The sequence below is a fragment of the Oncorhynchus mykiss genome, chromosome 25 (assembly GCF_057628025.1).
Source record: "Oncorhynchus mykiss isolate SJ-2025 chromosome 25, ASM5762802v1, whole genome shotgun sequence".
NCBI classification, from domain to species: domain Eukaryota; kingdom Metazoa; phylum Chordata; class Actinopteri; order Salmoniformes; family Salmonidae; genus Oncorhynchus; species Oncorhynchus mykiss.
Window position 1 is genome coordinate 60699324 of NC_143046.1, and position 26931 is coordinate 60726254.

General features: G+C 44.6%; 1 protein-coding gene across 4 annotated transcripts in view; it reads right to left on the minus strand.

Annotated features, from left to right (window-relative positions):
• LOC110505402 (AT-rich interactive domain-containing protein 1B) overlaps nucleotides 1-26931 on the minus strand; it is a 229487-nt gene that overhangs the window by 46624 nt on the left and 155932 nt on the right. For all 4 annotated transcript variants that reach the window (XM_036962211.2, XM_021584599.3, XM_090220667.1 and 1 more), the window contains exons 6-8: nucleotides 18504-18590; nucleotides 15396-15608; nucleotides 3812-4127 (exon numbers count right to left, since the gene is read on the minus strand). In XM_036962211.2, the coding sequence (XP_036818106.2) occupies nucleotides 3812-4127; nucleotides 15396-15608; nucleotides 18504-18590 (616 nt within the window). The remainder of the gene's footprint in view (nucleotides 1-3811; nucleotides 4128-15395; nucleotides 15609-18503; nucleotides 18591-26931) is intronic.

Consider the following 26931-nt stretch of genomic DNA (forward strand, 5'->3'; position numbering starts at 1 on the left):
TAGGTGTCATTTTAGATTCTGAACTTAATTTTGAATCACACAGTAGGAATGTGACCAAAATAGCTTTTTACTACTTGAGGAACATTGCCAAGGTGCGGCCGTTTCTCAGGCTGATACAGAGAGACTCATACATGCTTTTATTACAAGAAGGCTTGACTACTGTAATGCTCTCCTGTCTGGTCTAGCCAAAAAAGCCATTGGTCAACTGCAAAATACACAGAATTCTTCAGCATAGGTACTGACCAAGACCAGACGGAGAGCACATATTACACTGGTTTAAAGTCTACATTGGCTGTCTGTGAGTTTTAGAATACATTTTAAGATTCTTCTATTGGTTTTTAAATCAAGCCACGATTTTGAACCCCAATACATGTCAGACATGCTTTTAAGTTATGTACCCAGTAGGTCCCTCAGGTCCTCTGGCACTGGCCTTTTAACTATCCCAAAGCCTAGAACCAAGAGGCATGGAGAGACAGCCTTTAGTTACTATGCTCCCAGCCTTTGGAATAGCCTGCCAGAGAACCTGGGGGAGGCCGAAACTCATTTCAATTAATGATATTCTGTACATAAATAGGGATACACATTCACAAGGCCACTTCAGCAGAAGCATTGGTGATTGGCCTCCGCCTGTCTGCATTGCTTCAGAAGGCGAAGCCCCAAGCTGCTCAGTATGACCACTTCTGTTCCTCCTACCATTTTAAAGACTGGTCCATCTTTACAAATACTCCCAAGATAGGGTTCAGCCAGAGTTTACTGCCCACACACAATCCCACCCCTTCCTCCTCACATATCTGCCCTGCTCTGGGAAGCACTCACTCATTAAACAGTCAAGCACACTAGCTAAATAACACCCATCTACCCATTCCCCATTCCATTTAGCATAAATACTGTAAGTACATAAATAAGTAGGGCCGGGACGATACCAGTATTGCGATACTTGTGAGTATCGTAGCAAGGAAACAAAACACAAAGCGGATTTAACTTAGGAAAACAGCCCTAATGTTGGAAACAAACATTATATTGTCCTCCAGAGTCACATTTATTTTCAAAGCTATAGCTGTAATGAATACTCAGGGAGAAAAAGGTGTAGATTCACGCGCAGAGCGCGGCAGGTGTTAATTTTCGCAGAAGGCAGGAATCGGTCACACACAGGTAGGCAAATAGGCAGGTGAATCAAAACTAGGACTGAAGGCTATAACTGGTTCTCACAAATGAGCTAAGAAAAGGCTTAGTAGAGTCAAAACGAACAATACCTCAAAAAGGCACAAACAGAATGAACCTGACTAAATAAAGAGCTGATAAGACTAGGTGAGTAACTAACACAGGTGAAATCTATGAACAAAAATGAAAGACAGGGCTACGTTCAAGAACACAATGAAACAGAACACAAGGTTGACAAAGAAAATAAATACAGCACCTTACAATAGCACACAGCATTTTATACAGCACGTTTTTAAAGGACCAAAGAGTGAGGTCTGCTTCGTGCTTTCATTTTTGCCATGGAAAAAATATTGCGGTACTGGTATTGTCCCGGCCCTATAAATATGTACTGCTTGATATGTGTCAAGGTTCTTCACAACGCTGCTTTTTTATGTTGAGTTTCCTAAGTAGCTCGGTGTTGTGTTGTACATGTGAAGGACATGTTTTGAGCACTTGAAATCTTGTTAAGTGTTTTCCAAGGCAACACAGTGCATTGTTGTTCATTGTAACGACTCTCTGTTTTTTCTACTGCTACTCAGTCTCTAACACAATGTTCCACTGGACATAATTTCACCAGAGAGGTTGTGCTTCAAATGCCTTCCAGATAGATAGAAGCCCTACATCAACTAGATTCAGCCGCCGGGCGGGGGACCGGAACATGATTACAAATCGTTTGTTGACTGCAAAATGAACGCAAGAATATATATATATATATATATACAGTGGGGCAAAAAAGTATTTAGTCAGCCACCAATTGTGCAAGTTCTCCCCCTTAAAAAGACGAGAGAGGCCTGTAATATTAATCATAGGTACACTTCAACTATGACAGACAAAATCAGAAAAAAAATCCAGAAAATCACATTGTAGGATTTTTTAAGAATTTATTTGCAAATTATGGTGGAAAATAAGTATTTGGTCAATAACAAAGTTTATCTCAATACTTTGTTATATACCCTTTGTTGGCAATGACAGAGGTCAAACGTTTTCTGTAAGTCTTCACAAGGTTTTCACACACTGTTGCTGGTATTTTGGCCCATTCCTCCATGCAGATCTCCTCTAGAGCAGTGATGTTTTGGGGCTGTTGCTGGGCAACACAGACTTTCAACTCCCTCCAAAGATTTTCTATGGGGTTGAGATCTGGAGACTGGCTAGGCCACTCCAGGACCTTGAAATGCTTCTTACGAAGCCACTCCTTCGTTGCCCGGGCGGTGTGTTTGGGATCATTGTCATGCTGAAAGACCCAGCCATGTTTCATCTTCAATGACCTTGCTGATGGAATGAGGTTTTCACTCAAAATCTCACGATACATGGCCCCATTCATTCTTTCCTTTACACGGATCAGTCGTCCTGGTCCCTTTTCAGAAAAACAGCCCCAAAGCATGTTTCCACCCCCATGCTTCACAGTAGGTATGGTGTTCTTTGGATGAAACTCAGCATTCTTTGTCCTCCAAACACGACGAGTTGAGTTTTTACCAAAAAGTTATATTTTGTTTTCATCTGACCCTATGACATTCTCCCAATCTTCTTCTGGATCATCCAAATGCTCTCTAGCAAACTTCAGACGGGCCTGGACATGTACTGGCTTAAGCAGGGGGACACGTCTGGCACTGCAGGATTTGAGTTCCTAGCGGCATAGTGTGTTACTGATGGTAGGCTTTGTTACTTTGGTCCCAGCTCTTTGCAGGTCAATCACTAGGTCCACCCGTGTGGTTCTGGGATTTTTGCCCACAGTTCTTGTGATCATTTTGACCCCACGGGGTGAGATCTTGCGTGGAGCCCCAGATCGAGGGATATTATCAGTGGTCTTGTATGTCTTCCATTTCCTAATAATTGCTCCCAAAGTTGATTTCTTCAAACCAAGCTGCTTACCTATTGCAGATTCAGTCTTCCCAGCCTGGTGCAGGTCTACAATTTTGTTTCTGGTGTCCTTTGACAGCTCTTTAGTCTTGGCCATAGTGGAGTTTGGAGTGTGACTGTTTGAGGTTGTGGACAGGTGTCTTTTATACTGATAAGTTCAAACAGGTGCCATTAATACAGGTAACAAGTGGAGGACAGAGGAGCCTCTTAAAGAAGAAGTTACAGGTCTGTGAGAGCCAGAAATCTTGCTTGTTTGTAGGTGACCAAATACTTATTTTCCACCATAATTTGCAAATACATTTCATTTAAAATCCTACAATGTGATTTTCTGGATTTTTTTCTTCTCATTTTGTCTGTCATAGTTGAAGTGTACCTATGATGAAAATTACATGCCTCTCTCATCTTTTTAAGTGGGAGAACTTGCACAATTGGTGGCTGACTAAATACTTTTTTGCCCCACTGTAGATATTTTGCTGTAGTGACATAAGTGAGTGATACCCTGTGCTCACACATTTTAGCAGACTATTTCAGGGGGTAGTAAAAATAGTCTCTTCTCCAAATAGAGTATTATTACTGGAACATTGCAGGAATGTGATCAGCCTTCTGCCCAATTCCTCTCCTCTTCTCTCTCTGTCTATCAATGTCACTCTCATACACAGATCCCACTCGCACACACGCACACACACGCAAATCACACATAAATCACACATCATCAGAGAGACCACTGGTGAAAAAAATGAACATGTCATCTCACCTGCTCTGTACAGAGTTGACTGCGGCCTGCATAACGGAAGCGGCTGCCTCCTGGGCCTTGCGGTTGACGTTGCCCAGTGAAGGAGGGCCCATCCCTGGGCCTGCCGGCTGGGGCATACTGGGGGAGCTGGGGGCCATGTTGGGGTAGGGTCGGCTGCCCGCGCCAAGACTGCGGCCCATGGGCATGGGCTGCCCGGGACCCTGGCCGTGCATGGGGCTACTGGCATTCATACCCAGGCTGTTGGTCATGCCAGGGCCGGGACCGCTGTAGTTGGCACTGGGGGTCCCACCGTAGTTGGGTGGACGTGGGTAGTTACCTGAGGACAGAGGAGAAATAGAACATCTGGGAGTTAGCAGAGGCCAGTTTAACAATAACAGTACGTTTATCCCTCAGCATAAATAAAACGACAGTTATCTATCTTATGCTAGTTCCATGTAGTAATTTTCTCTCATTCACTCTGCATCCATCGCAGAGGAGAACCTAGAGGCTTGGCACACAAGGATACTCTTCTATACATGCTTTACGAGTCAACTCTAAGTTGTTTTAGATAAAAGTGCATGCTAAATGACCATAGTATTACAGTATGCAGCTACGGCGTCACAGCACAAGGATTATATTGTGATAGAAAATCAACATCATATGTGAAATAGAAGCAAATGTCAGATGAAACAGCTTAACTGACACATACATCATTACACTTTTGTCTCAATAGCCTCTGAAGGGTGTATCTATGCAATTGTGAATACAGTTGTTTGTTTTACTGAAGCCATTGATATATTGGCTGCAGATTTGACATCTATGGGAGGGGAGGGATGCTGAATCACCATGTGAACAATTGCAAAGCTTGAGTTTGAGAAACACTTGAGAGCCACTGTAATCTGCAGTAAAGGCTTTCTTCCTGCCCCAGCAGCCATAATGGCACCAGCCTTCCTAACGCACATTTAAACCCCTGCATTTAGGCTTAACACACTCCAGAACCAGCTGGAAAAGGAGTCACAAACACAAACATTCAAGAAAAGACACACACATGCATGCATGTGCGCACACACCACACACACACGGAAAATGTGGAGTCCCTTTTGTGAAAGGGGCTATTTATTTTGATTTGATTAAGAGTGCTTTAGTCGGGGCTCAAAGCCTAATCCTCTGAGAATATGTCTGGAAAAGGGGATCAAGTCCCTTTAAACCTGAATGAGGAAAGTTCAATGACAATACTCCGCGCATGGAACAGACTCCAAAAATGGAAATAGCTCTTGGTGTCCTCGAGCTGCTTCAGAGGAAAGACATTCCTTATGACGTAAGCCTGAAAAAAAAAAAGCTCCCCCGGAGACGGGATTTATATCGAATCAAAACAAGTCTTTCCCATGAAACTCTGCTGCTCCAGTTGAATTTGCCCAGAAAGTGTGATGAAATGTAGTGTAGCAGGAAATGTAGAGTGCCAGATATGTATCTGGGGAGTCTGGCTGATTTGGAACACAGTTGACACCTGTCAAGGGTTTTGGGGCCTCATTGCCAACTTTCCAAAAAAGGAACCGTTAGAAGAAAAAGGTGGTTGGAGGACAAGCACAGTAGGATGTATTAAAACATGGATAGGGTGTGTGTGTGGATGTGTGCGCGCATGTGTGTATATGCAGTAAGGCACAGTACCATTCCACTCTCTTTTCAGCAGTGACATTGTTGAGAACCCTGGGAATCATCTGTCTTGTGGTATCCTCCATCTCCTCCTCATTGTACAGGACGTGCTGCATCTGAAACGCCTGAGTCAGCGGCCCACACCGCCCAGCTGCTGAACCCCAACACTGGTTGGGCTCTGGCTCTGCTGCATTGCTTCTCAGTGCTCTTTTTGTGTGTGTGTTGTTGTGTGAGGCCCATTTGTGTGAGGCCCATCACTGAGGCCCATTTGGATATTCCAACGGGGTTTTTCCATCTTTAGCATCCAGGCTGCCAATCAGAAAAGAGCAAGAGACAGAGCCTGTGAAGTTTCCATAAAGGCTAGGGTTTCCTAATCTGCTGTGGTTTACACTTCCACAAACGTTACGGTGAGAGTCGTATGGACGAGGAAGGATCACATAGAAGTGGACATGTGTTCTGCACAGAGTTCAACAATCATACTGTTTTGACATTTAAGAGACTATCTTCAGTTTAAGAGCTGTGTTTAGGGTGACCAGAGATACACTTCAAGCAGCTATTTGAGAGAAAAATCTTGTTTGTATTCTAATTTTTGGTTTTTTTTTCAGGCGAGAAGGACAAGAAGGATTTACATTCAGCTGTCCTGTGAGGTGTTCTTCTTCAGCGTGATAATAGTTCATTTCCAAGATGGCTGGTAATTCAGCTGGTACCATGCCAGGGTGCTACTTCAGGGGGGAGTAGTGGTGCCGTTCCCTGCTCCGCTCTGTTCTCTACAGCCACTGAGGGGCCCATCTCTTACCCAGAATACCACTACATGATCCAGGGCTGCTCTGCGGGGCCTCTCGTCCTCATTCAGACTTTTACACAGAACTCACACACCTAAGCATCAGCTTTATCTGCTCCTTTTGCTGTTCAGGCACATTTACAAGCAAAACAGAGAGAAAAAGCGGCAGAGAGATATAATTTCTCCTCCATACCTTACTATTCTCCTGACCCAGCCCTCCCTGCCGTCTCAGGCTGCGGTTGCCTTTGGGAGGTGTGGTATTTATAACCGACAGAGGCAGAGAGAGGACTGCGGTGTGATACCAATTACATGGAAATTCCAGGCATGGTCATGCATTCTGAGGCGCTGTTGCCGAGCTGTATTTAATCTCTACACTCCTGCGGGAAAAGGAGGACTGTGACCGAACAGATTACAGACACTGCTTCTTCAGCAGACTGGATGCAGCGTTGCTAACAACCGGCTGACCCATCCCTGGCTTTGGCAGGAATCTGTGGACTCCATCACTGAGGAACGTAACGCAGATTACACAGCAGTAATCTACAGCTGCAGGACATAGAGAATGGCCAGAGTTGCTTAGCTAACGTTAAAAACAAACGGTATAGTATGTTGCTGAACACAAACAAATGGGGGGCATGACAGCGTTCTTTTGGAGAGAAGAATTATGGGTGAAAGTGATTTTTTTTCCCTTTTTCGATTCCTCAGAAATTCTCTCAAATTCTCCCTCCCTCCCTCTCACCCGCCTGCCTTTCTCGCTCTCTTCGCCCTCCCTCCCTCTCTTCTGGCCCGAGGCCCCAGGTAGATCCTCTCAGAGCCACCTCAGCATCTCTCTCAGCAGGGCGTCTATGGTGCAGCAGGTACGGAGCACCTCAGGGCTCCGTACTTGGTCCAACCCATTTCCCAAATCCTTCACTGCCCCTGCGGCTCTCTGGGATTGAACTCTCCTTTTACCAAATAAGGTAGAAGGGCTCAGCAAAGCATCCAGGCTCACAAACTGCTGTCGAAAGCATGGCTATTACCAGTGGGGTACTTAACCTTGGAGCGGTGGGGGTGAGAGTGGGATGTTAGCTGTGGGAGAGGCACAGCAGGCTTTTCCTCTTTTCACTGATTCCGTCTTACAACACTCCACATAGCTCAGGTCTGTATCTACTGTAGTGTACATGGCTTATATAGCACGTCTGCAGAGCAGCTGCGGGAACAACTGGAGGCACATTAACAGAGCCTGGTATCAACAAACTGTACAAGATCATGCTGAAGAACTTGGGCCTCTTGTGTTTGAAAGGGGGTTCAAAGGGCGGTCAACATATTTTGTAGTTAAACATTGTAAGTGGTCAACCCAGATGCTGTACCTCATTGCGTTAGTAGAGAAGGTTGTAGTATCCTTTCCCTTGATAAAAGACAAATGCTGTCGCATTTAAGTTACACAATGAAACAAGAGACAGTTTTCATGTTCTTAGCCAGTGTACAAGCTCAGCGTGTCAGTGTGTCAGCGATGAGAGAGAGAGAGAGAGAGAGACAGGGAGAGCTAGAGTGTAGAAAGAGAGTGTGTATTGGTGATACACAGACACTGATGTGTGTTCAGTTGTTCACAGCCTGAGGCTTGGATCTTCTAGCAGTGCCAAGACTGGCCAAGAAAAACAGAGTGCAGGGATCAGGAACTTGGAGTGGGTTTCCATGTTGATTTAATGGGTTAGTAATTTTGTGGCACGGGAAAGACTGGAAGCAGATGGAGCCGTCATTAAGGACAATGAGCAGCAGCTGCCTGGCCTGTTCACCTCAGCTCAAGCCCCAGCCAACACAGGCCAGCCTGAACAGACCAGCCTGAACACACCAGTCTGAACACACCAGTCTGAACAAACCCTTTCATAACCAGGGCCCAGAGCCCACCCCGCACCCCCACTACCAGGGCACTGCAACCGCCTGGGGGATCCATGGACCCACTCCAACACATATGTTCCTCAGGGGGGGTCTGTGTGCTTGTGTGGTGTTGAGAGAGAGAAAATGAAAAGAGAGAGATAGAAGAGCGTGTGTATGTGTGTGTACTCTGTCTTTAGAGTGTATGGGGGTGGAGGGGTTGGCTTGTCACTGGCGAGAACATCCCTACTGTCAGCTGTGCAGCGTTTCGCGCTCATCCGACTCCAGACTTTTTATATTTCAGTTTTGTTCTGCCTCAGCCACTGGCTGTCATCCCAGCTAAGTCACATTAGCACATAAGAGGGGGAGGAGAGAGGCCAAATACCACATGCATTAGAGCTATTAATCAACATGGAACTAATGTCAGGGTCTCAGCGATATTAGAAAAACACACACATGGACGGTGCCTTCATCACAGTGATATGAGAGTGACTGCTGCTTTCTACAGCCGCATAGAGAACACTCAACTCGAAAAGACACTTTAATTGCAAAGAGGTATTCAAAGAATTTTTCCCACCAAGTGCTGAAATGGACTGGTGTGTTTTGGAAGACTTTTTGACTGGCAAAACAAGAGCCAGCATATCTGACAGGTTACTGGTTTAAAATCGACTTCATTCACATTATAACTTATAATACACAGTGTTTGGTCAAATTGAGTGACCACAGACCATAGCTGTGTTTGAATACCCATACTAACATAATGTATACTAAATACTTAATGAGTACAGTACCAGTCAAAGGTTTGGACACACCTACTCATTCAAGGGTTTTTCTTAATTTTTACTATTTTATACATTGTAGAATAATAGTGAAGACATCAAAACTATGAAATATAATATATATATGGAATCATGTACAGTGCCTTGCGAAAGTATTCGGCCCCCTTGAACTTTGCGACCTTTTGCCACATTTCAGGCTTCAAACATAAAGATATAAAACTGTATTTTTTTGTGAAGAATCAACAACAAGTGGGACACAATCATGAAGTGGAACGACATTTATTGGATATTTCAAACTTTTTTAACAAATCAAAAACTGAAAAATTGGGCGTGCAAAATTATTCAGCCCCTTTACTTTCAGTGCAGCAAACTCTCTCCAGAAGTTCAGTGAGGATCTCTGAATGATCCAATGTTAACCTAAATAACTAATGATGATAAATACAATCCACCTGTGTGTAATCAAGTCTCCGTATGAATGCACCTGCACTGTGATAGTCTCAGAGGTCCGTTAAAAGCGCAGAGAGCATCATGAAGAACAAGGAACACACTAGGCAGGTCCGAGATACTGTTGTGAAGACGTTTAAAGCCGGATTTGGATGCAAAAAGATTTCCCAAGCTTTAAACATCCCAAGGAGTACTGTGCAAGCGATAATATTGAAATGGAAGGAGTATCAGACCACTGCAAATCTACCAAGACCTGGCCGTCCCTCTAAACTTTCAGCTCATACAAGGAGAAGACTGATTAGAGATGCAGCCAAGAGGCCCATGATCACTGGATGAACTGCAGAGATCTACAGCTGAGGTGGGAGACTCTGTCCATAGGACAACAATCAGTTGTATATTGCACAAAATTGGCATTTATGGAAGAGTGGCAAGAAGAAAGCCATTTCTTAAAGATATCCATAAAAAGTGTCGTTTAAAGTTTGCCACAAGCCACCTGGGAGACACACCAAACATGTGGAAGAAGGTGCTCTGGTCAGATGAAACCAAAATTGAACTTTTTGGCAACAATGCAAAACGTTATGTTTGGCGTAAAAGCAACACAGCTGAACACACCATCCCCACTGTCAAACATGGTGGTGGCAGCATCATGGTTTGGGCCTGCTTTTCTTCAGCAGGGACAGGGAAGATGGTTAAAATTGATGGGAAGATGGATGGAGCCAAATACAGGACCATTCTGGAAGAAAGCCTGATGGAGTCTGCAATAGACCTGAGACTGGGACGGAGATTTGTCTTCCAACAAGACAATGATCCAAAACATAAAGCAAAATCTACAATGAAATGGTTCAAAAATAAACATATCCAGGTGTTAGAATGGCCAAGTCAAAGTCCAGACCTGAATCCAATCGAGAATCTGTGGAAAGAACTGAAAACTGCTATTCACAAATGCTCTCCATCCAACCTCACTGAGCTCGAGCTGTTTTGCAAGGAGGAATGGGAAAAAATGTCAGTCTCTCGATGTGCAAAACTGATAGAGACATACCCCAAGCGACTTACAGCTGTAATCGCAGCAAAAGGTGACGCTACAAAGTATTAACTTAAGGGGGCTGAATAATTTTGCACGCCCAATTTTTCAGTTTTTGATTTGTTAAAAAAGTTTGAAATATCCAATAAATGTTGTTCGACTTCATGATTGTGTCCCACTTGTTGTTGATTCTTCACAAAAAAATACAGTTTTATATCTTTATGTTTGAAGCCTGAAATGTGGCAAAAGTTCGCAAAGTTCAAGGGGGCCGAATACTTTCGCAAGGCACTGTAGTTACCAAAAAGTGTTATTTATAAATATATTTTAGATTCTTCAAAGTAGCCACCCTTTGCCTTGATTAAAGCTTTGCACACTCTTGGCATTCTCTCAACCAGTTTTGTGCGGAATGCTTTTCCAACAGTCTTGAATGAGTTCCCACATATGCTGAGCACTTGTTGGCTGCTTTTCACTCTGCGGTCCAACTCATCCCAAACCATTTCAATTGGGTTTAGGTCGGGGGATTGTGGAGGCCAAGTCATCTGATGCAGCACTCCATCACTCTCATTATTGGTCTAATAGCCCTTACACTGCCTGGAGGTGTGTTGGGTTATTGTCCTGTTGAAAAACAAATGATAGTCCCGCTAAGCGCAAACCAGATGGGACGGCATATCGCTGCAGAATGCGGTGGTAGCCATGCTGGTTAAGTGTGCCTTGAATTCTAAATAAATCACTGACAGTGTCACCAGCAAAGCACCCCCACACCATCACACCTCCTTCTCCAGGCTTCACGGTGGGAACCACACATGCGGAGATCATCTGTTCACCTACTCTGCATCTCACAAAGACACGGCGGTTGGAAACAAAAATCTCAAATTTGGATTTCCACTGTTCTAATGTCCATTGCTTGTGTTTCTTGGCCCAAGCAAGTCTCTTCTTCTTATTGGTGTCCTTTTACTAGTTGTTTTTTTTGCAGAAATTCAACCATGAAGACCTGATTCACGCAGTCTCCTCTGAACTGTTGTGTCTGTTACTTGAACTCTGTGAAGCAATTTATTTGGGCTGCAATCTGAGGTGCAGTTAACTCTAATGCACTTATCCTCTGCAGCAGAGGTAACTCCAGGTCTTCCTGTCCTGTGGCGGTCCTCATGAGAGCCAGTTTTGTCATAGAGCTTGATGGTTTTGCAACTGCACTTGAAGAAACTTTTAAAATTCTTGACATTTTCTGTATTGACTGACCTTCATGTCTTAAAGTAATGATGGACTGTTGTTCCTCTTTGCTTATTTGAGCTGTTCATGCCATGCTATCTTCCCACCCCCACCTTGTCACAACACAAATGATTGGCTCAAAGGCATTAAGAAGGAAAGAAATTCCACAAATGAACTTTAACAAGGCACACCTGTTAATTGAAATGCATTCCAAGTGACTACCTTATGAAGCTGGTTGAGAGAATGCCAAGAGTGTGCAAAGCTGTTATGAAGGCAAAGGGTGGCCAACACTTTTTTGGTTACTAAATGATTCCATGTGTTATTTTATTGATATCTTCACTATTATTCTACAATGCAGAAAATAGTAAAAATAAATTAAAACCCTGGAATGAGTAGGTGTGTCCAAACTTTTGACTGGTACTGTATGTATCTCACTGATCATCCCTAAAGCCAACACCTCATTCGTTCCAGTTCTCTGCTGCCTGTGACTGGAACGAATTGCAAAAATCGCTGAAGTTGGAGACTTTTATCTCCCTCACCAACTTCAAACATCTGCTATCTGAGCAGCTAACCGATCGCTGCAGCTGTACATAGTCTATCGGTAAATAGCCCACCCATTTACCTACCTCATCCCCATACTGTTTACATTTATTTACTTTTCTGCTCTTTTGCACACCAGTATCTCTACCTGTACATGACCATCTGATCATTTATCACTCCAGTGTTAATCTGCAAAATTGTAATTATTCGCCTACCTCCTCATGCCTTTTGCACACAATGTATATAGTCTCTCTTTTAAAATTATTTTTTTCCTACTGTGTTATTGACTTGTTAATTGTTTACTCCATGTGTAACTCTGTGTTGTCTGTTCACACTGCTATGCTTTATCTTGGCCAGGTCGCAGTTGTAAATGAGAACTTGTTCTCAACTAGCCTACCTGGTTAAATAAAGGTGAAAGAAAAAATAAATAAAATAAAATGCACTACATACTATTAGTTAATTTTAGTATACTTTAAAAGAACTGTATCCTTTCAGTTGAGCGTACTAGCGCCAGGCCTGTCTACTGGAAGTTGATGCTGTTGCTATGCAACCCCTTGCTAGCTTATTATCATAACAAATTACTAGCTAGACATATTATAACTTTGGGTGTGTTCGTGACCTCACAACTGCAGTCAAGCACCCAAGCTAATTGGCTAACGTTGGTTAGCTTGCTAGCTAGTACCAGACACAAATGAGAGAACACCTCACTCTGACCATTTTACTCGCACTAGCAGAGCTCGTTAGGCTGTTTTCATGTTATCCAGAGTGTCGGTGACTGTAACTATGCTGCTGGCAACAATTGAATTACGCTTTTTTTGCCAATGTTGACTGACACCGGCCATATTCAACAGGTGTTGTGAGTGTTCGTAAATTCATCAGTTATTCTGTGCTCTGGCACACTCAAATGAGAGTAGCCAGAACAAATTTACAAACACACCCGAATTCACAATGTCAATTGAGAACGCACAACGACTATACCACTTAGCTAAACTAATAATTACGTGTATAATCAAGTTAATAAATGTTGGCTAGTTAGTTAGATCGCATATAGTTAATATACTGGCAAGTTCGATGTATTAGTAGCCAACTCGTTAGGTAGCTAGCTAACATACCGGTACATACTGCTGTAATGATATGCAATGCGGTTCCAAAGGACAGCGTAGCTCACAAATTGTCAGCCAACATAACGTGTAGCGTAACTTGTTTGAAAAGTCATTACTTTAATACATTGCTCAACATTTTCTTAACATTTTGCCATAATTAGTTAAAGCAATGAATTTGTATCTGCTCTCGTCGGACTTCGGCAGCACATTTTCTGGCATTTTCTTTCAATCTGAAAATGTTGTGAAGCAACGCACATTTTTGGAAGAATTGTATTATGGGGACTGAAAGCATGGAAATAGTGTCCATTGCTTGTATACTTCGTATTTTGGCGAATGTAGTACAACATCTGGGAACATTTGGCATACTAACTACAGTATATCCATACTATGAGCAATAAGCACACTATATACTCAATTTATGTCACAAATAGTACGGTTAGTGGGGTTAGTATGAGTATTCCAACACAGCTTATGACTCCTTTTTCAAACCATTCTGTAATTTTATTTGACCACGGGGGAAAGACTATGGTACGAATACTGCAATGTGGGTCTGATTCAGACTAGAAGTATCCTCTCTACTGTTTCCCACAAGTCTACCACAGGTCAAAGGATGACAACATCCTCATTGGCTTTAATGACGTTGGTGGGCAGTTAAAACACTAACCCATTTCTGTGGGCAACTTAAAAATACTGACCCCAGTAATGGCATTGAACAACATCACTGAGCTCAGAAAACACGTTTTATCAGCCGGGCCTGCCACGTCAATCTGTCTTTAATCCAATAATGATATAGGCATGGGTAGCGTCTAGAGTTCAAGTGCTTCATGAATATTCTGACAAATGGCTTAATCCCATAGTGAGGAGTGGGGGGTGGAGAGTTGACATTTATGTCAAGGTCCACAACATTTTCTCTCAAATACAAGAGAATAAAATGTCTTCAGTGGCTGCCAAGTAGTGCTGGTTGAATATGGAAATACTAATGCCATTCCTCAGTAAGTGGATCCATTTAGAGGGATTCTTACTCATGAGCCATGACCTGTTCATATTCTTACTGTAAACCAGAGTTACTAACTGTTCTGTTATATACACTACATGACCAAAAGTATGTGGACACCTGCTCGTCAAACATCTCATTCCAAAATCAATGCAATTAATATGGAGTTGGCCCATCCCTGCTATAACAGCCTTCACTCTTCTGGGAAGGCTTTCCACTAGATATTGTAACTTTGCTGTGGGGACTTACTTCCATTCAGCCACAAGAGCATTAGTGAAGTTGGGCGATTAAACCTGGCTCGCAGTCAGCGTTCCAATTCATCCCAAAGGTGTTCGACGGGTTGAGGTCAGTGCTCTGTGCAGGCCACTCTGATCTTGACAAACCATTTCTGTATGGGCCTCGCTTTGTTCACGGGGGCATTGTCATGCTGAAACAGGAAAAAGCCTTTCCCAAACTGTTGCCACAAATGTAGCGTTAAGATTTCCCTTCACTAGAACTAAGGAGCCTCGCCCAAACCATGAAAAACAGCCCCAGACTATTATACCTCCTCCAACAAACTTTACAGTTTGCACTATGCATTTGGGCAGGTAGCGTTCTTCCGGCATCTGCCAGACACGGATTCGGCCGTAGGGTTGCCAAATGGTGAAGCATGATTCAGTCCAATGGCGGTGAGCGTTACACCACTTCAGCCATCACTTGGCATTGCGCATGGTGATCTTAGGCTTGTGTGTGGCTGCTCGGTCATGGAAACCCACTTATGAAGCTCCCGACGAACAGTTATTGTGCTGATGTTGCTTCCAGAGGCAGTTTGGAACTCGTTAGTGCGTGTTGCAACCGAGGACAGACGGTTTTACACGCTTCACGCTTCAGCACTTGGCAGTCCCGTTCTGTGAGCTTGTGTGGCCTACAACTTTGCAGCTGAGCCGTTGTTGCTCCTAGACGTTTCCACTTCACAATTACAGCACTTAGTTGACCCAGGCAGCTCTAGCAGGGCAGACATTTGATGAAATGACTTGTTGGAAAGGTGGCATCCTATGACGGTGCCATGTTAAAAGTCACTGAGCTCTTCAGTAAGGCCATTCTACTGCCAGTGTTTGTCTATGGAGGTTGCATGGCGGTGTGCTCAATTTTATATACCTGTCACGAACAGGTGTGACTGAAATAGCCGAATCCACTGCATACATAGTGTAAAGGTAGATAAGTATAATGAAACAACAGCTGTAGTGCTCCTACCTTGGGGTCCATACTGGTTTGCCTGGGATCCCTGGGGTCCGTAGGGGCCACTGGAGCCACCCTGGGGGTAGGGCCTGGGCCCCATCCCTGGGTACATTTGTCCTCCAGGACCAGGACCAGGAGAGGGGTGAGGGGACATGGAAGGCCCCGACTGAGGTGGTGGTGTTGCAAACTGGGAGCCACACTGGTTTCTCTGCATGTTGGACATAAAGCCTGGAACCCACAGAGAGACAGCACTGACAACGGACTGTGCTTAAGAGTATTGCAGCCTATGTAGACACACATAAAGACACACAAACAAACAAACCTCCTTTCTGTAAGGAGTTAAAGGTTCACTCTTTATGCAGGGTGAAACAGGTGACTTGACGCATCTGTTCTCTCCTAACCTCCCTCTAAAGCTGTGATTGGGTGTAGAGGGGTGATCCTGACAATACTATAATCCTCTATAATGTCTTTAGGTTTTGTTACTCGAAGATAGTCATCAGATTGTTCGTATGGCAAGCTGGCAGTACATTGTGTGTAAGGCCGTATATACTGATACACTGTACATCGATAGGACTGGGTGACATGGAGGCCAGGGGAACAACCGATACACACACACGCACAAAATCGACTGGGCTTTCTGCTTTTGTGTGTGTGTGTGTGTGTGTGTGTGTGTGTGTGTGTGTGTGTGTGTGTGTGTGTGTGTGTGTGTGTGTGTGTGTGTGTGTGTGTGTGTGTGTGTGTGTGTGTGTGTGTCATTATAATAATCACAATAATATTGGTCCTGTTTCACACATGTACACGTGTGTATTATATTGTAAGCATGTGTGAAATGGGAAGGTGTTTTTTGTATACTCCAACTCAGAGAATGGGGTCAACGGCGACCCTGGAGCAATTAGGTTAAGTGCCTTGCTCAAGGGCACATCAAAAGATGTTTCACCTTGCCGGCTGAAAAAACGGTGTGTGTGTGTGTGTGTGCGTGTGCAGAAATTGCACTTGGGGAATAAGACAGCGATTTAACCATGACTGCTGTGTAATTCTAAGCTGTTCCAGGACCTGTGAGTTCTCAATTCATGGAAAAGGCTCTCAGCTCAGCTTCCCTCCACCATTCAAATTGACATTTGAAGTGATCCTCACAGGGATTCACTATTATCACTGAAAGCCATTTCATTACAATCTAAACCTGAGAGCGAAGCCACAGAAAAGGTCTCCAATCTGCCTCGAATGGTAAAGGTCGCTGGCGCTGCAGCCAATCAGAAGAGATAGAGGCCTTCTCTAATATCCTGGATCAGCTTTAAATGGATCGGCTGCGCTTGGCTCACGCACGCACACACACACACACACACACACGCACACACACACACGCACAGATCCACTACACTGAGAGGCTATACAGCTCTATAGTCCAGCTCTTTACTGAGTAGGGTTGTTAAAAGCAGGCCAGAGATGGCAAGAGTATTTGTCGTCCTCCATATCGGCCTATTCTGCTGAGAGAGCGAGAGAGTATGTGATGAGGCTGTGAGAGAGAGGGAGGGAGGAAGAGAGAGCGAGAGGGGAGGCCTGAAAGTGCTTAGACTGCGAGCATGGGTTTAAGGGGGACATTATTCGAATGTTTTGCTTCCATTATCGTAATGGATTCTGAAAAACACTGTGTAAATTGTTTGGAAAAGGAATGGAGAGAGGAACATTGTGCAGACAGTTGCTAAAAGAAAATAACGCATTCAAGGATTCCCCCCCCCCCCCCCCTCCCCAGCCAGCCAGGCAGACAGGCAGGCAGGCAGGCAGGCAGGCAAAGAGAGTAGAGCTTAGCTGGACAACAACAACTGGCAGCAACGGGAGAGAGGGAGTGAAAAAGTACATTCAACAGTATTCATGGAAATGAGAGCGGCTCTTAGGAGCAGCCACTTGGACCATGGGATTTACTCACATATTCTAAAAAGCAATACAGTATGTTAACCACTGTGCTTCCAGGGTCACGTGAAGCCAGAGCCGAGCATTACATTTATGTTTATTTTATGTAACAGCTTACCTTTTTCTCTCTCTCTCTCTCTCTCTCTCTCTCTCTCTCTCTCTCTCTCTCGCTCTTTCTCTCTCTCTCTCTCTCTCTCTCTCTCTCTAATGTTAACTGGTCCTTGGTGAGCTGTAGAGGAGCATAATACTCCATGTTAATGCTAGTCATCCTACCTCCTTTACACAAACCAACAGGGACAATGTTGTTTTACACGGGGCTAGTTCTATAGTTGTAATCACTATTATTGAGTGTCATTTGCCTCATTCAAGAGATTACCTTTTCCCCTGAACTCAATACATTATTGGCCGTTGTAGAATGTTTAGAGGAAGCCTCAGTCAGGGACCATTCATTGTATGTAATTCACAGTATGTAGTCAGCCTCTGTTATCATGGCAATAACTAGCCTTGCATATGAGAATCAACTCAGCAAGTCGGAAGTGGATACACTTCAAAAAACTCCCTAACTCCCAGAACATAAGGTTTAGTGATTTCCAGACAGTAACAGTTAAGGTTTAACCAAGAATGGTTCCCATGACCTGAGCTGACCTCTCATCCAGTAATACATCACCTCTCCACCAGCCCCTCCCTGGGAACCCGCTGGTGAGGTGTTTGTTCTGTACCCACTGAGCCATCAGTCTATTATACATCATTCACTGGTTTGACCCCCTCTAAGGTGTGCGTGTGTGTGTGTGTATATGTGTCTGTGTACACCTTCCAGTACACAATCCCAACCCCTGTACCTGCTAACAGCCCAGCTATAGAATAGCCTGTACCTCTGGCTATGATGTCACGTCCTGCCTTTGTCTGCCAGTTCCCAGAGAGTGTTGGGGAACAATGCCAGTGTCACTGAGAGGGAGGCTAATGCCTTCTCACTACCACAGCCAGGGTTGTAAGAGGCTTAACTCTCTGTCCTCAGACCCCTCCTCTCCTGCTCCACTCAGCCCAGATCCACAGCTCTACTCAACACACAGGTGGGCACTAACCTAGAGCTAATCTGCAATTACTGCACACACAATACACTAGAACACACAAACATGCAAGCAAGCACACACACACACACACACAAACACACACATATGCATGTACACACACGCACACACTTTGTGACAGACTTACCCCTCTCCTGAGGCATGGGGGACTGCGTCAAGGGGGAGTGAGGGACATCCGACGTGTTGACGGGGATCTGGGGGGCCATCTGGGACCCTGTAAAGAAACACAGGAGGACAGAATGCAGTGAGACACATATTATCAGCACAAAAAGAGAGGGGACATGTTTTAGGGTAACACCACTCAGTAAACTGACGGGAAAGCATTGGCCGAGCTGCTGTACTGTATCATCTGTGACAGTTACCTTCATTTTAATCTAACAACAACGAAACGCTTTGGCTGAAATGGATTCCTCATCCTTTCCCAAAGCCCAAGGTGAGATGAGTCAAAAACAAATAATTATTCTCAAAACATCGGTTTTTGCCCTGAAATGACATATTCTACTATAGAAGGACACAAAGGTAAAGGATTTGGTCTCTGTCTAATTCTATTCTCCTTTATCCACATTTCATCCTCCTCCGAGGTTAGTCAATTAAAAAGGCTTTGTCCCGGGTTTATAAAAAGACCATAGACAGGCCCACATAACATAGCAAAGGAGCATGTGTGCCTATGAAAATGTCTCTTAGTACAGTGCAACATAGAACCAGTCATCACTGTGTGGATCTCTTATGGAAGCAGTGTAATTAGGGCAATCCTAATATAAACAAAGCCATCAAGGTGTATTGATCCCTGATGCTCCTCTTGTGCATTAGAAACCCATTACAGACCAGTGGGGGTGATTAGGGGAACGGAAGATGGACGTTTGTGGATTGATTTAACCCAGAGGAAGGTAAAACAGGTACACCTCCCTCACCTCCCTCTGCTACTGAAGGCTTGAACCAATGGAGAAAAAAGGAAATAATTCACGACAACAACATTTTGTTCCAAAATATGGGGAATGTGTGGCTAATGCTCTCCCTTTCCTAGCCACCGTGCTTCTACACCTGCATTGGTGGCTGTTTGGGGTTGTAGGCTGGGTTTCTGAACAGCACTTTGAGATATCAGCTGATGTACGAAGGGCTATATAAATACATTTGATTTGATTTTGACTTTAAACAGAACCAGAAAATGAACAGCAAATTTAAAGTATATTTACACTGAACAAAATTATAAACACAACATGCAACAACTTATTTCATAGATGTTACTAAGGTACAGCTCATACAGTGCCTTGCGAAAGTATTCGGCCCCCTTGAACTTTGCGACCTTTTGCCACATTTCAGGCTTCAAACATAAAGATATAAAACTGTATTTTTTTGTGAAGAATCAACAACAAGTGGGTCACAATCATGAAGTGGAACGACATTTATTGGATATTTCAAACTTTTTTAACATATCAAAAACTGAAAACTTGGGCGTGCAAAATTATTCAGCCCCCTTAAAGTTAATACTTTGTAGCGCCACCTTTTGCTGCGATTACAGCTGTAAGTCGCTTGGGGTATGTCTCTATCAGTTTTGCACATCGAGAGACTGACATTTTTTCCCATTCCTCCTTGCAAAACAGCTCGAGCTCAGTGAGGTTGGATGGAGAGCATTTGTGAACAGCAGTTTTCAGTTCTTTCCACAGATTCTCGATTGGATTCAGGTCTGGACTTTGACTTGGCCATTCTAACACCTGGATATGTTTATTTTTGAACCATTCCATTGTAGATTTTGCTTTATGTTTTGGATCATTGTCTTGTTGGAAGACAAATCTCCGTCCCAGTCTCAGGTCTTTTGCAGACTCCATCAGGTTTTCTTCCAGAATGGTCCTGTATTTGGCTCCATCCATCTTCCCATCAATTTTAACCATCTTCCCTGTCCCTGCTGAAGAAAAGCAGGCCCAAACCATGATGCTGCCACCACCATGTTTGACAGTGGGGATGGTGTGTTCAGCTGTGTTGCTTTTACGCCAAACATAATGTTTTGCATTGTTGCCAAAAAGTTCAATTTTGGTTTCATCTGACCAGAGCACCTTCTTCCACATGTTTGGTGTGTCTCCCAGGTGGCTTGTGGCAAACTTTAAACAACACTTTTTATGGATATCTTTAAGAAATGGCTTTCTTCTTGCCACTCTTCCATAAAGGCCAGATTTGTGCAATATACGACTGATTGTTGTCCTATGGACAGAGTCTCCCACCTCAGCTGTAGATCTCTGCAGTTCATCCAGAGTGATCATGGGCCTCTTGGCTGCATCTCTGATCAGTCTTCTCCTTGTATGAGCTGAAAGTTTAGAGGGACGGCCAGGTCTTGGTAGATTTGCAGTGGTCTGATACTCCTTCCATTTCAATATTATCGCTTGCACAGTACTCATTGGGATGTTTAAAGCTTGGGAAATCTTTTTGTATCCAAATCCGGCTTTAAACTTCTTCACAACAGTATCTCGGACCTTCCTGGTGTGTTCCTTGTTCTTCATGATGCTCTCTGCACTTTTAACGGACCTCTGAGACTATCACAGTGCAGGTGCATTTATACAGAGACTTGATTACACACAGGTGGATTGTATTTATCATCATTAGTCATTTAGGTCAACATTGGATCATTCAGAGATCCTCACTGAACTTCTGGAGAGAGTTTGCTGCACTGAAAGTAAAGGGGCTGAATAATTTTGCACGCCCAATTTTTCTGTTTTTGATTTGTTAAAAAAGTTTGAAATATCCAATAAATGTCGTTCCACTTCATGATTGTGTCCCACTTGTTGTTGATTCTTCACAAAAAAATACAGTTTTATATCTTTATGTTTGAAGCCTGAAATGTGGCAAAAGTTTGCAAAGTTCAAGGGGGCCGAATACTTTCGCAAGGCACTGTATAAGGAAATCAGTCAATTGAAAAACATTCATAAGGCCCTAATCTATGGATTTCACATGACTGGGAATATTTTTTTTTAAAGGTAGGAGCGTGGATCAGAAAACTAGTCAGTATCTGGTGTGACCTCTATTTGTTTAATGCAGTGCAACACATCTCCTTCACATAGAGTTGATCAGGCTGTTGATTGTGGCCTGTGGAATGTTGTCCCACTCCTCTTCATTGGCTGTGTGAAGTTGCTGGATATTGGCGGGAACTGTAACACGCTGTCGAACATGTTGATCCACATCATCCCAAACCAGCTCAATGAGTGACATGCCTGGTGAGTATACAGGCCATGGAAGAATTGGGACATTTTCAAGATTGCAGGAATTGTTTACAGATCCTTGAGACATGGAGATGAATGGCACGACAATGGACCTCAGGATCTCTTCACGGTATCTCTGTGCATTCTAATTGCCATCAATAAAATGCAATTGTGTCCATTGTCCATAGCTTATGCCTGCCCATACCATAATCCCACCGCCACCATGGGGCACTCTGTTCACAACATTGTTCACAACGCCCACACAATGCCATACACGTGGTCTGCGGTTGTGAGGCCGGTTAGATGTACTGCCAAATTCTCATGTTGGATGTGGCTTATGATAGAGAAATTAACATTTCATTCTCTGGCAACCGCTCTGGTGGACATTCCTGCAGTCAGCATGCCAATTACACGCTCCCTCAACTTCTGTTGCATTGTGTTGTGTGACAAAACTGCACACTTTAGTGGCCTTTTATTGTCCACAGCGCAAGGTGCACCTGTGTAATGATCACGCTGTTTAATCAGCTTCTTGATATGCCACACCTTTCAGGTGGATGGATTATCTTGGCAAAGAAGAAATGTTCACCAACAACCGATGTAAACAAATATGTGCACAGAATATGAGAGAAATAAGCTTTTTTGTGTGTATGGAACATTTCTGTGACCTGGAAAAATGGCACCAGCCCTTTACATTCACATTTTTATATTTGAATATAAAATGTGTTTGTATTTTTGTTCAGTGTACATGACGCCCTATGTGGAGCCCGCACTGTTCTCTGTGCTGTACGTGTGAAGAGAGAGAGAGAGAGGGCAATACATAGAGCACAGATGAGATGGTCACTGTGTACAGTGGTAAATACATGACTGGAGGTGGCACACACTCCACGTAAACAAACCCAATTAAGTCAACGTAATTACTTTGCATAAACTGCATAAACAACATTTCCATCCACCCGCCTGCCCACACATACACACATTAACACTTACATACACAGAGATACAGAAACCCACACACACACACACACACACAAACACCACCACAAGTTGCTCCAGCAGCAACTCTTGGCAGAGAGAATGTTCGATTAGCGAGTGTGTCACCCTGTTCCGGGGAGGGGAAACCTCGATGCAGCACTAACACTACAATAACAAAAGGACATCACTCTCTTCAGCCTCCACCACACCAGCGGCTGGGAGCCTCAGAACACACACCAGCCAGCCAGAGGAAGACGTGGGGTAAACTAAGAGGAGGGGCATGAAGAGTCATGTCCCCGGTCCTCAGAGGGCTAGGGGAATATGGGGAAAAGCAGAGTGGACAGGCTCAGCCCTTGTGTGGCTAACCACAATCAGCACATATTTTCGGAGGGTGGATTTTCGGTTGTCGCATCGGGGGGACATTAGAGAAGTTTACAGTCCCAGTGACCCGTAACAACACCCCCTCTGCAAGGTCACCTTTACCCTCGTGCCCATCTCCTCTCTCAGCTTGGCAGGCTTGCTGCAGTTGGTGAGGGGGCTACAATGGGCTACAGTTGTCACATCATGTTTGAGCGGGTGGGAGGGTGGTGTGTGTATCTGTGGGGGTGAGGGCATGCATAGTGAGTAGCACCCTCTATCCTCCACTGCACTCTCTTCATCCCTATGTAGATACAGAGAGACAGAGACAGAGAGAGAGAGAGAGAGAGAGAGAGGAGGGGGAGACATTAGCCTATGGAGGGGAGGAAAAAGATAAGAGGTGAGAGGAAAGAGGGAGGAGGAGGGGAGAGTACAGTAGGGAGATAAGTAGAAGATCTGAGGAAAATGATAGAAAGTAGAAGAGGGACGATTGGAATTCAGTACCAGAAATCACTTCCTCTCCTTTCCTCTCTTCTCCTCTCCTTTCCTCTCATTTCTTCTCCTCTCCTTTTATCTCTTCTCCTCTCCTCTCCTTTTATCTCTTCTCCTCTCCTCTCCTTTTATCTCTTCTCCTCTCCTCTCCTCTCCTCTCCTCTCCTCTCCTCTCCTCTCCCCTCCCCTCCCCTCCTCTCCTCTCCTCTCCTCTCCTCTCCTCTCCTCCACCTTCATTTTTAATGAGATCCATTGAATAATCATCTGAGAATAAAACAAACAGACAGTCCAGAAGGCCTGGCAGCACGTGTAAGACAGAGTCTGATTAATAATTCAACGATCAGGAGGCTTTTCTCCTCAGCCTCCTGCCTCAGCGCTGCCTCCGTTGCAGAGAGAAGCAGGTTTAAATGTCAGCAGGCTTTACCTTAATCCCCCAACCCTCTGCCTCTCCAACACAGCATCTTTATTACCAATGACTGGCAACATTAGGGTGTTTGTTCACATGTCTGCTTGTGCTAACCGAAAGTGACTATAGCATGTGGAGGGTAGCTTGAAAGACGTGACTGTTGGAGGCTTTTTTCCACAACAGGAGTGATTCTGTATTGATACTGGCACAAGGAAAGGGAATGTGTTGGGGGGGGCATCCACAGGTGCTCCAGAACACAATTAAAAATTCTGTCAATCAGGCGGAGCACAATGGCTGGCTGCTATACTTCTCCCTCTCCTTCTCCCTCAAACAGCATCAGGAGCAATTTACACCTCACTATCGCTCTCACCTAGGACCTAGCTGTTACTCACAGGTCAGGAGCATCCACGGGATGCAGTGTAAATTTAAAGCGTAACCAAGTTTGTGGATAAACTAAGAGCATATGGGTACAGTATGCTGCATTAACTCACTACAGAAGTTAGAGAGGAAGTAACTGCGTGTTTGAAAACCCACCACTACTTGTGAAGAGGAAGGAGAATAAGATATCTACAAATGAGAGCCAAGTGTCTTTGAAGTGGTTCAGGAGTAAAATAAAAAATGATTGTAATTTCCATTTTGAAATGTTTAACAAGGACAACTTTTCCCACGACAGAAAGTGAAAGGCCAAAAGCAATGGAGTTCATGCATTTTTAGATAATGCTACCACTAAAACCCAATAAACTTTCAAATATTCCTCGGCAAGGATTGTTAGGGCAATGTAAGACTCTTTGAAGAGGGTTTCTTCTTTGAAGCTTTTTTTTTGAAGAGTTTCAAACGTAACGTGGCACTGAACTGAGTTCAAAGACACACATGGGTACTTGTGGCCATATTCCTCTCTGTTTTTCAGGGTTACCAATATTAAGCCTCTGAGTGCGTGGTGCATCCCATGCAGATTCACCGTCAGCTCAGACCCACTGAGCACTGTATTTGATGATGAAAGGGAGGTGCGCACAAACACACACACACACACACAGTTGGATGAACAGAAGCCGTTCTGAGTAAGTTCATTAATAGCACTGAGTGCTACTGGACTGACAGGAGAATGAGGGAGAAGGGCTTGTTCAGTAGCCCCCCCAGGTTGGTAGAATACACCCTGCAGGCACACACACACACACACACACACAAACACACACACACAGGCAAGGTAATGCTAGTGTGTCTTTGGGGTCTGTAAGCCGTAAACAGCGGGTGGCAATAATTGTGGTTTAGTCAAATGTGAGTTACCGCTCCCTGTAGGAGGCGGGGGAAAGTGCTGGGGCGGGAAAACGCTCTCCCATGGACCCCATTACTAAGCTAGCGCTGAGCTGGGCTGGGGGAGGTACGGCAAGGAGGAGGAAAAGTGCAGCTTAAGGTAAAAGCGAGACAGAGAGAAGGGGGGGGGGGGGGGGGGGCAGTGCCAGAACAGCCAGCCAGTGTACCATGCTGCCTGCTGCAGGAAAATAATTGTGCACACTGCTCCAGGTTCCACTCAGCCAGCCAGCCCAGCGCAGAACGGGATTTCTCTAAAAGGCCGATACAGCAAGCTAGCATTTTGATTCTCCTTTTAACAGGCAGGCTATCCTAGAGCAGTTTCACTTTGTACTGTACCAACCATCAGGAGGCCAAGCTCCAGAGCAGAGGGGTGTGGAGAAATGGAGAGAGAGAGGAAAGGAGGGAGGGAGAAAGAAGAAGGCATAGGACAGGAAGAGGGGGATTCAGTGGGAAGTATGCTCCAGTGCTGTGCTGGCTCAGGAGGGGACAGAGGGACGGCCAGAGGCAGTGTTCCACACACACAGCCACAGGTTTGAATCACCGAGCCGACAAGGTGAAAGAATCTGTCGGTGTGTCCTTGAACAAGGCACTTAACCAGCATTTGCTCCAGGGGCGACGTACTACTATGGCTGACCCTGTATCTGGCGTATGTGACAAAAACACCATCACACACACACACACACACAAATATCCCTAAAAGAATGTCACTCTCCTACTACAGATGAAGTTTGTTAATTTGAGCTAGTTTGCGATAGCAGGAAAATAGTGGACATTTTGTAGGGGTTGATACATTTTTCGGAAGGGAAAATCAAGTCTAAATTTCAAAGTGGAAATTACAAACATACGATGCCTTTTTCAAATCCAAGTTAAAGATTTCCTGCATTGCACAGTACAGTCTTAGAGGTCAAAGGGCAGTCTCATCAGTTGGTCCCTGAGGCCCGTACACACACAGGGTTACATCACCATGGCGATCAGAGAGACAACAAGGAGAAAGGCTGTGTCGCCCTAAGACTGTCTGTCAATGGGGTGGACACACTGTCTGTCAACACCCCTGAACAACAGAACATACAAGCATCAAAGTGAACAGAATCATAGAGAGAGGGGATGAGGGATCACTAGTTACATCCCTACTGCGATGTTGGACTAGAGACTGAGAGAGAGAGGCTTTGATAACCAGCAGTGGACAGAGATGCAGAGATATCGTTCAGTGACGAGACGCTGGGTGTCTCGCAAAGCCCCAAAGTCTCTCCTTCTCCTCATCCTTCACAGCGTACTGAGTGCGCTCAGAGCGACTGATGGATTTCCTCAACGCGCATCCCATTCCGCCTGGCATACAGATGAGAGTAATGCCGTTTGCGTCCCCCGAAGCCGAAAAATGCGGGGTGCTCCGAATTGGTTTAGAGACATTGGTGCTGAGCAATGTGATTTCTGCTATGACTGTCACAAATCTAGCGCAACAGGAAAATCAATTTGCTGTGTGTGCCTCCTCCTGGCTCGAGGAGAATCCAAATGCCAGGAAACCCAAGATCATTTTACAGTCTATTCTATTTTGCTTCACGGAGACTGAGAAACTGCAGAGGGGGGTGGGGGGGGGGGGGGGAAGAGAGAGAGAGAGAGAGAGAGAGAGGAAATGAAAAGCGAGACGCCAGGGGAACCAGAGGCTTTCTACGACTCCAAGATCAATATGTCCTTCTGTAGGCGTGATTGTCTCTAAGGCGGCGTACACACCATTCTCTCTGTCTGTACTGTCTATCACTGAGATGATAGTGTGTGTGTCCGTGCGAAATTAATGTGCAGCGTCTGTGTGCATGCATATTGCCTGTGTAAGT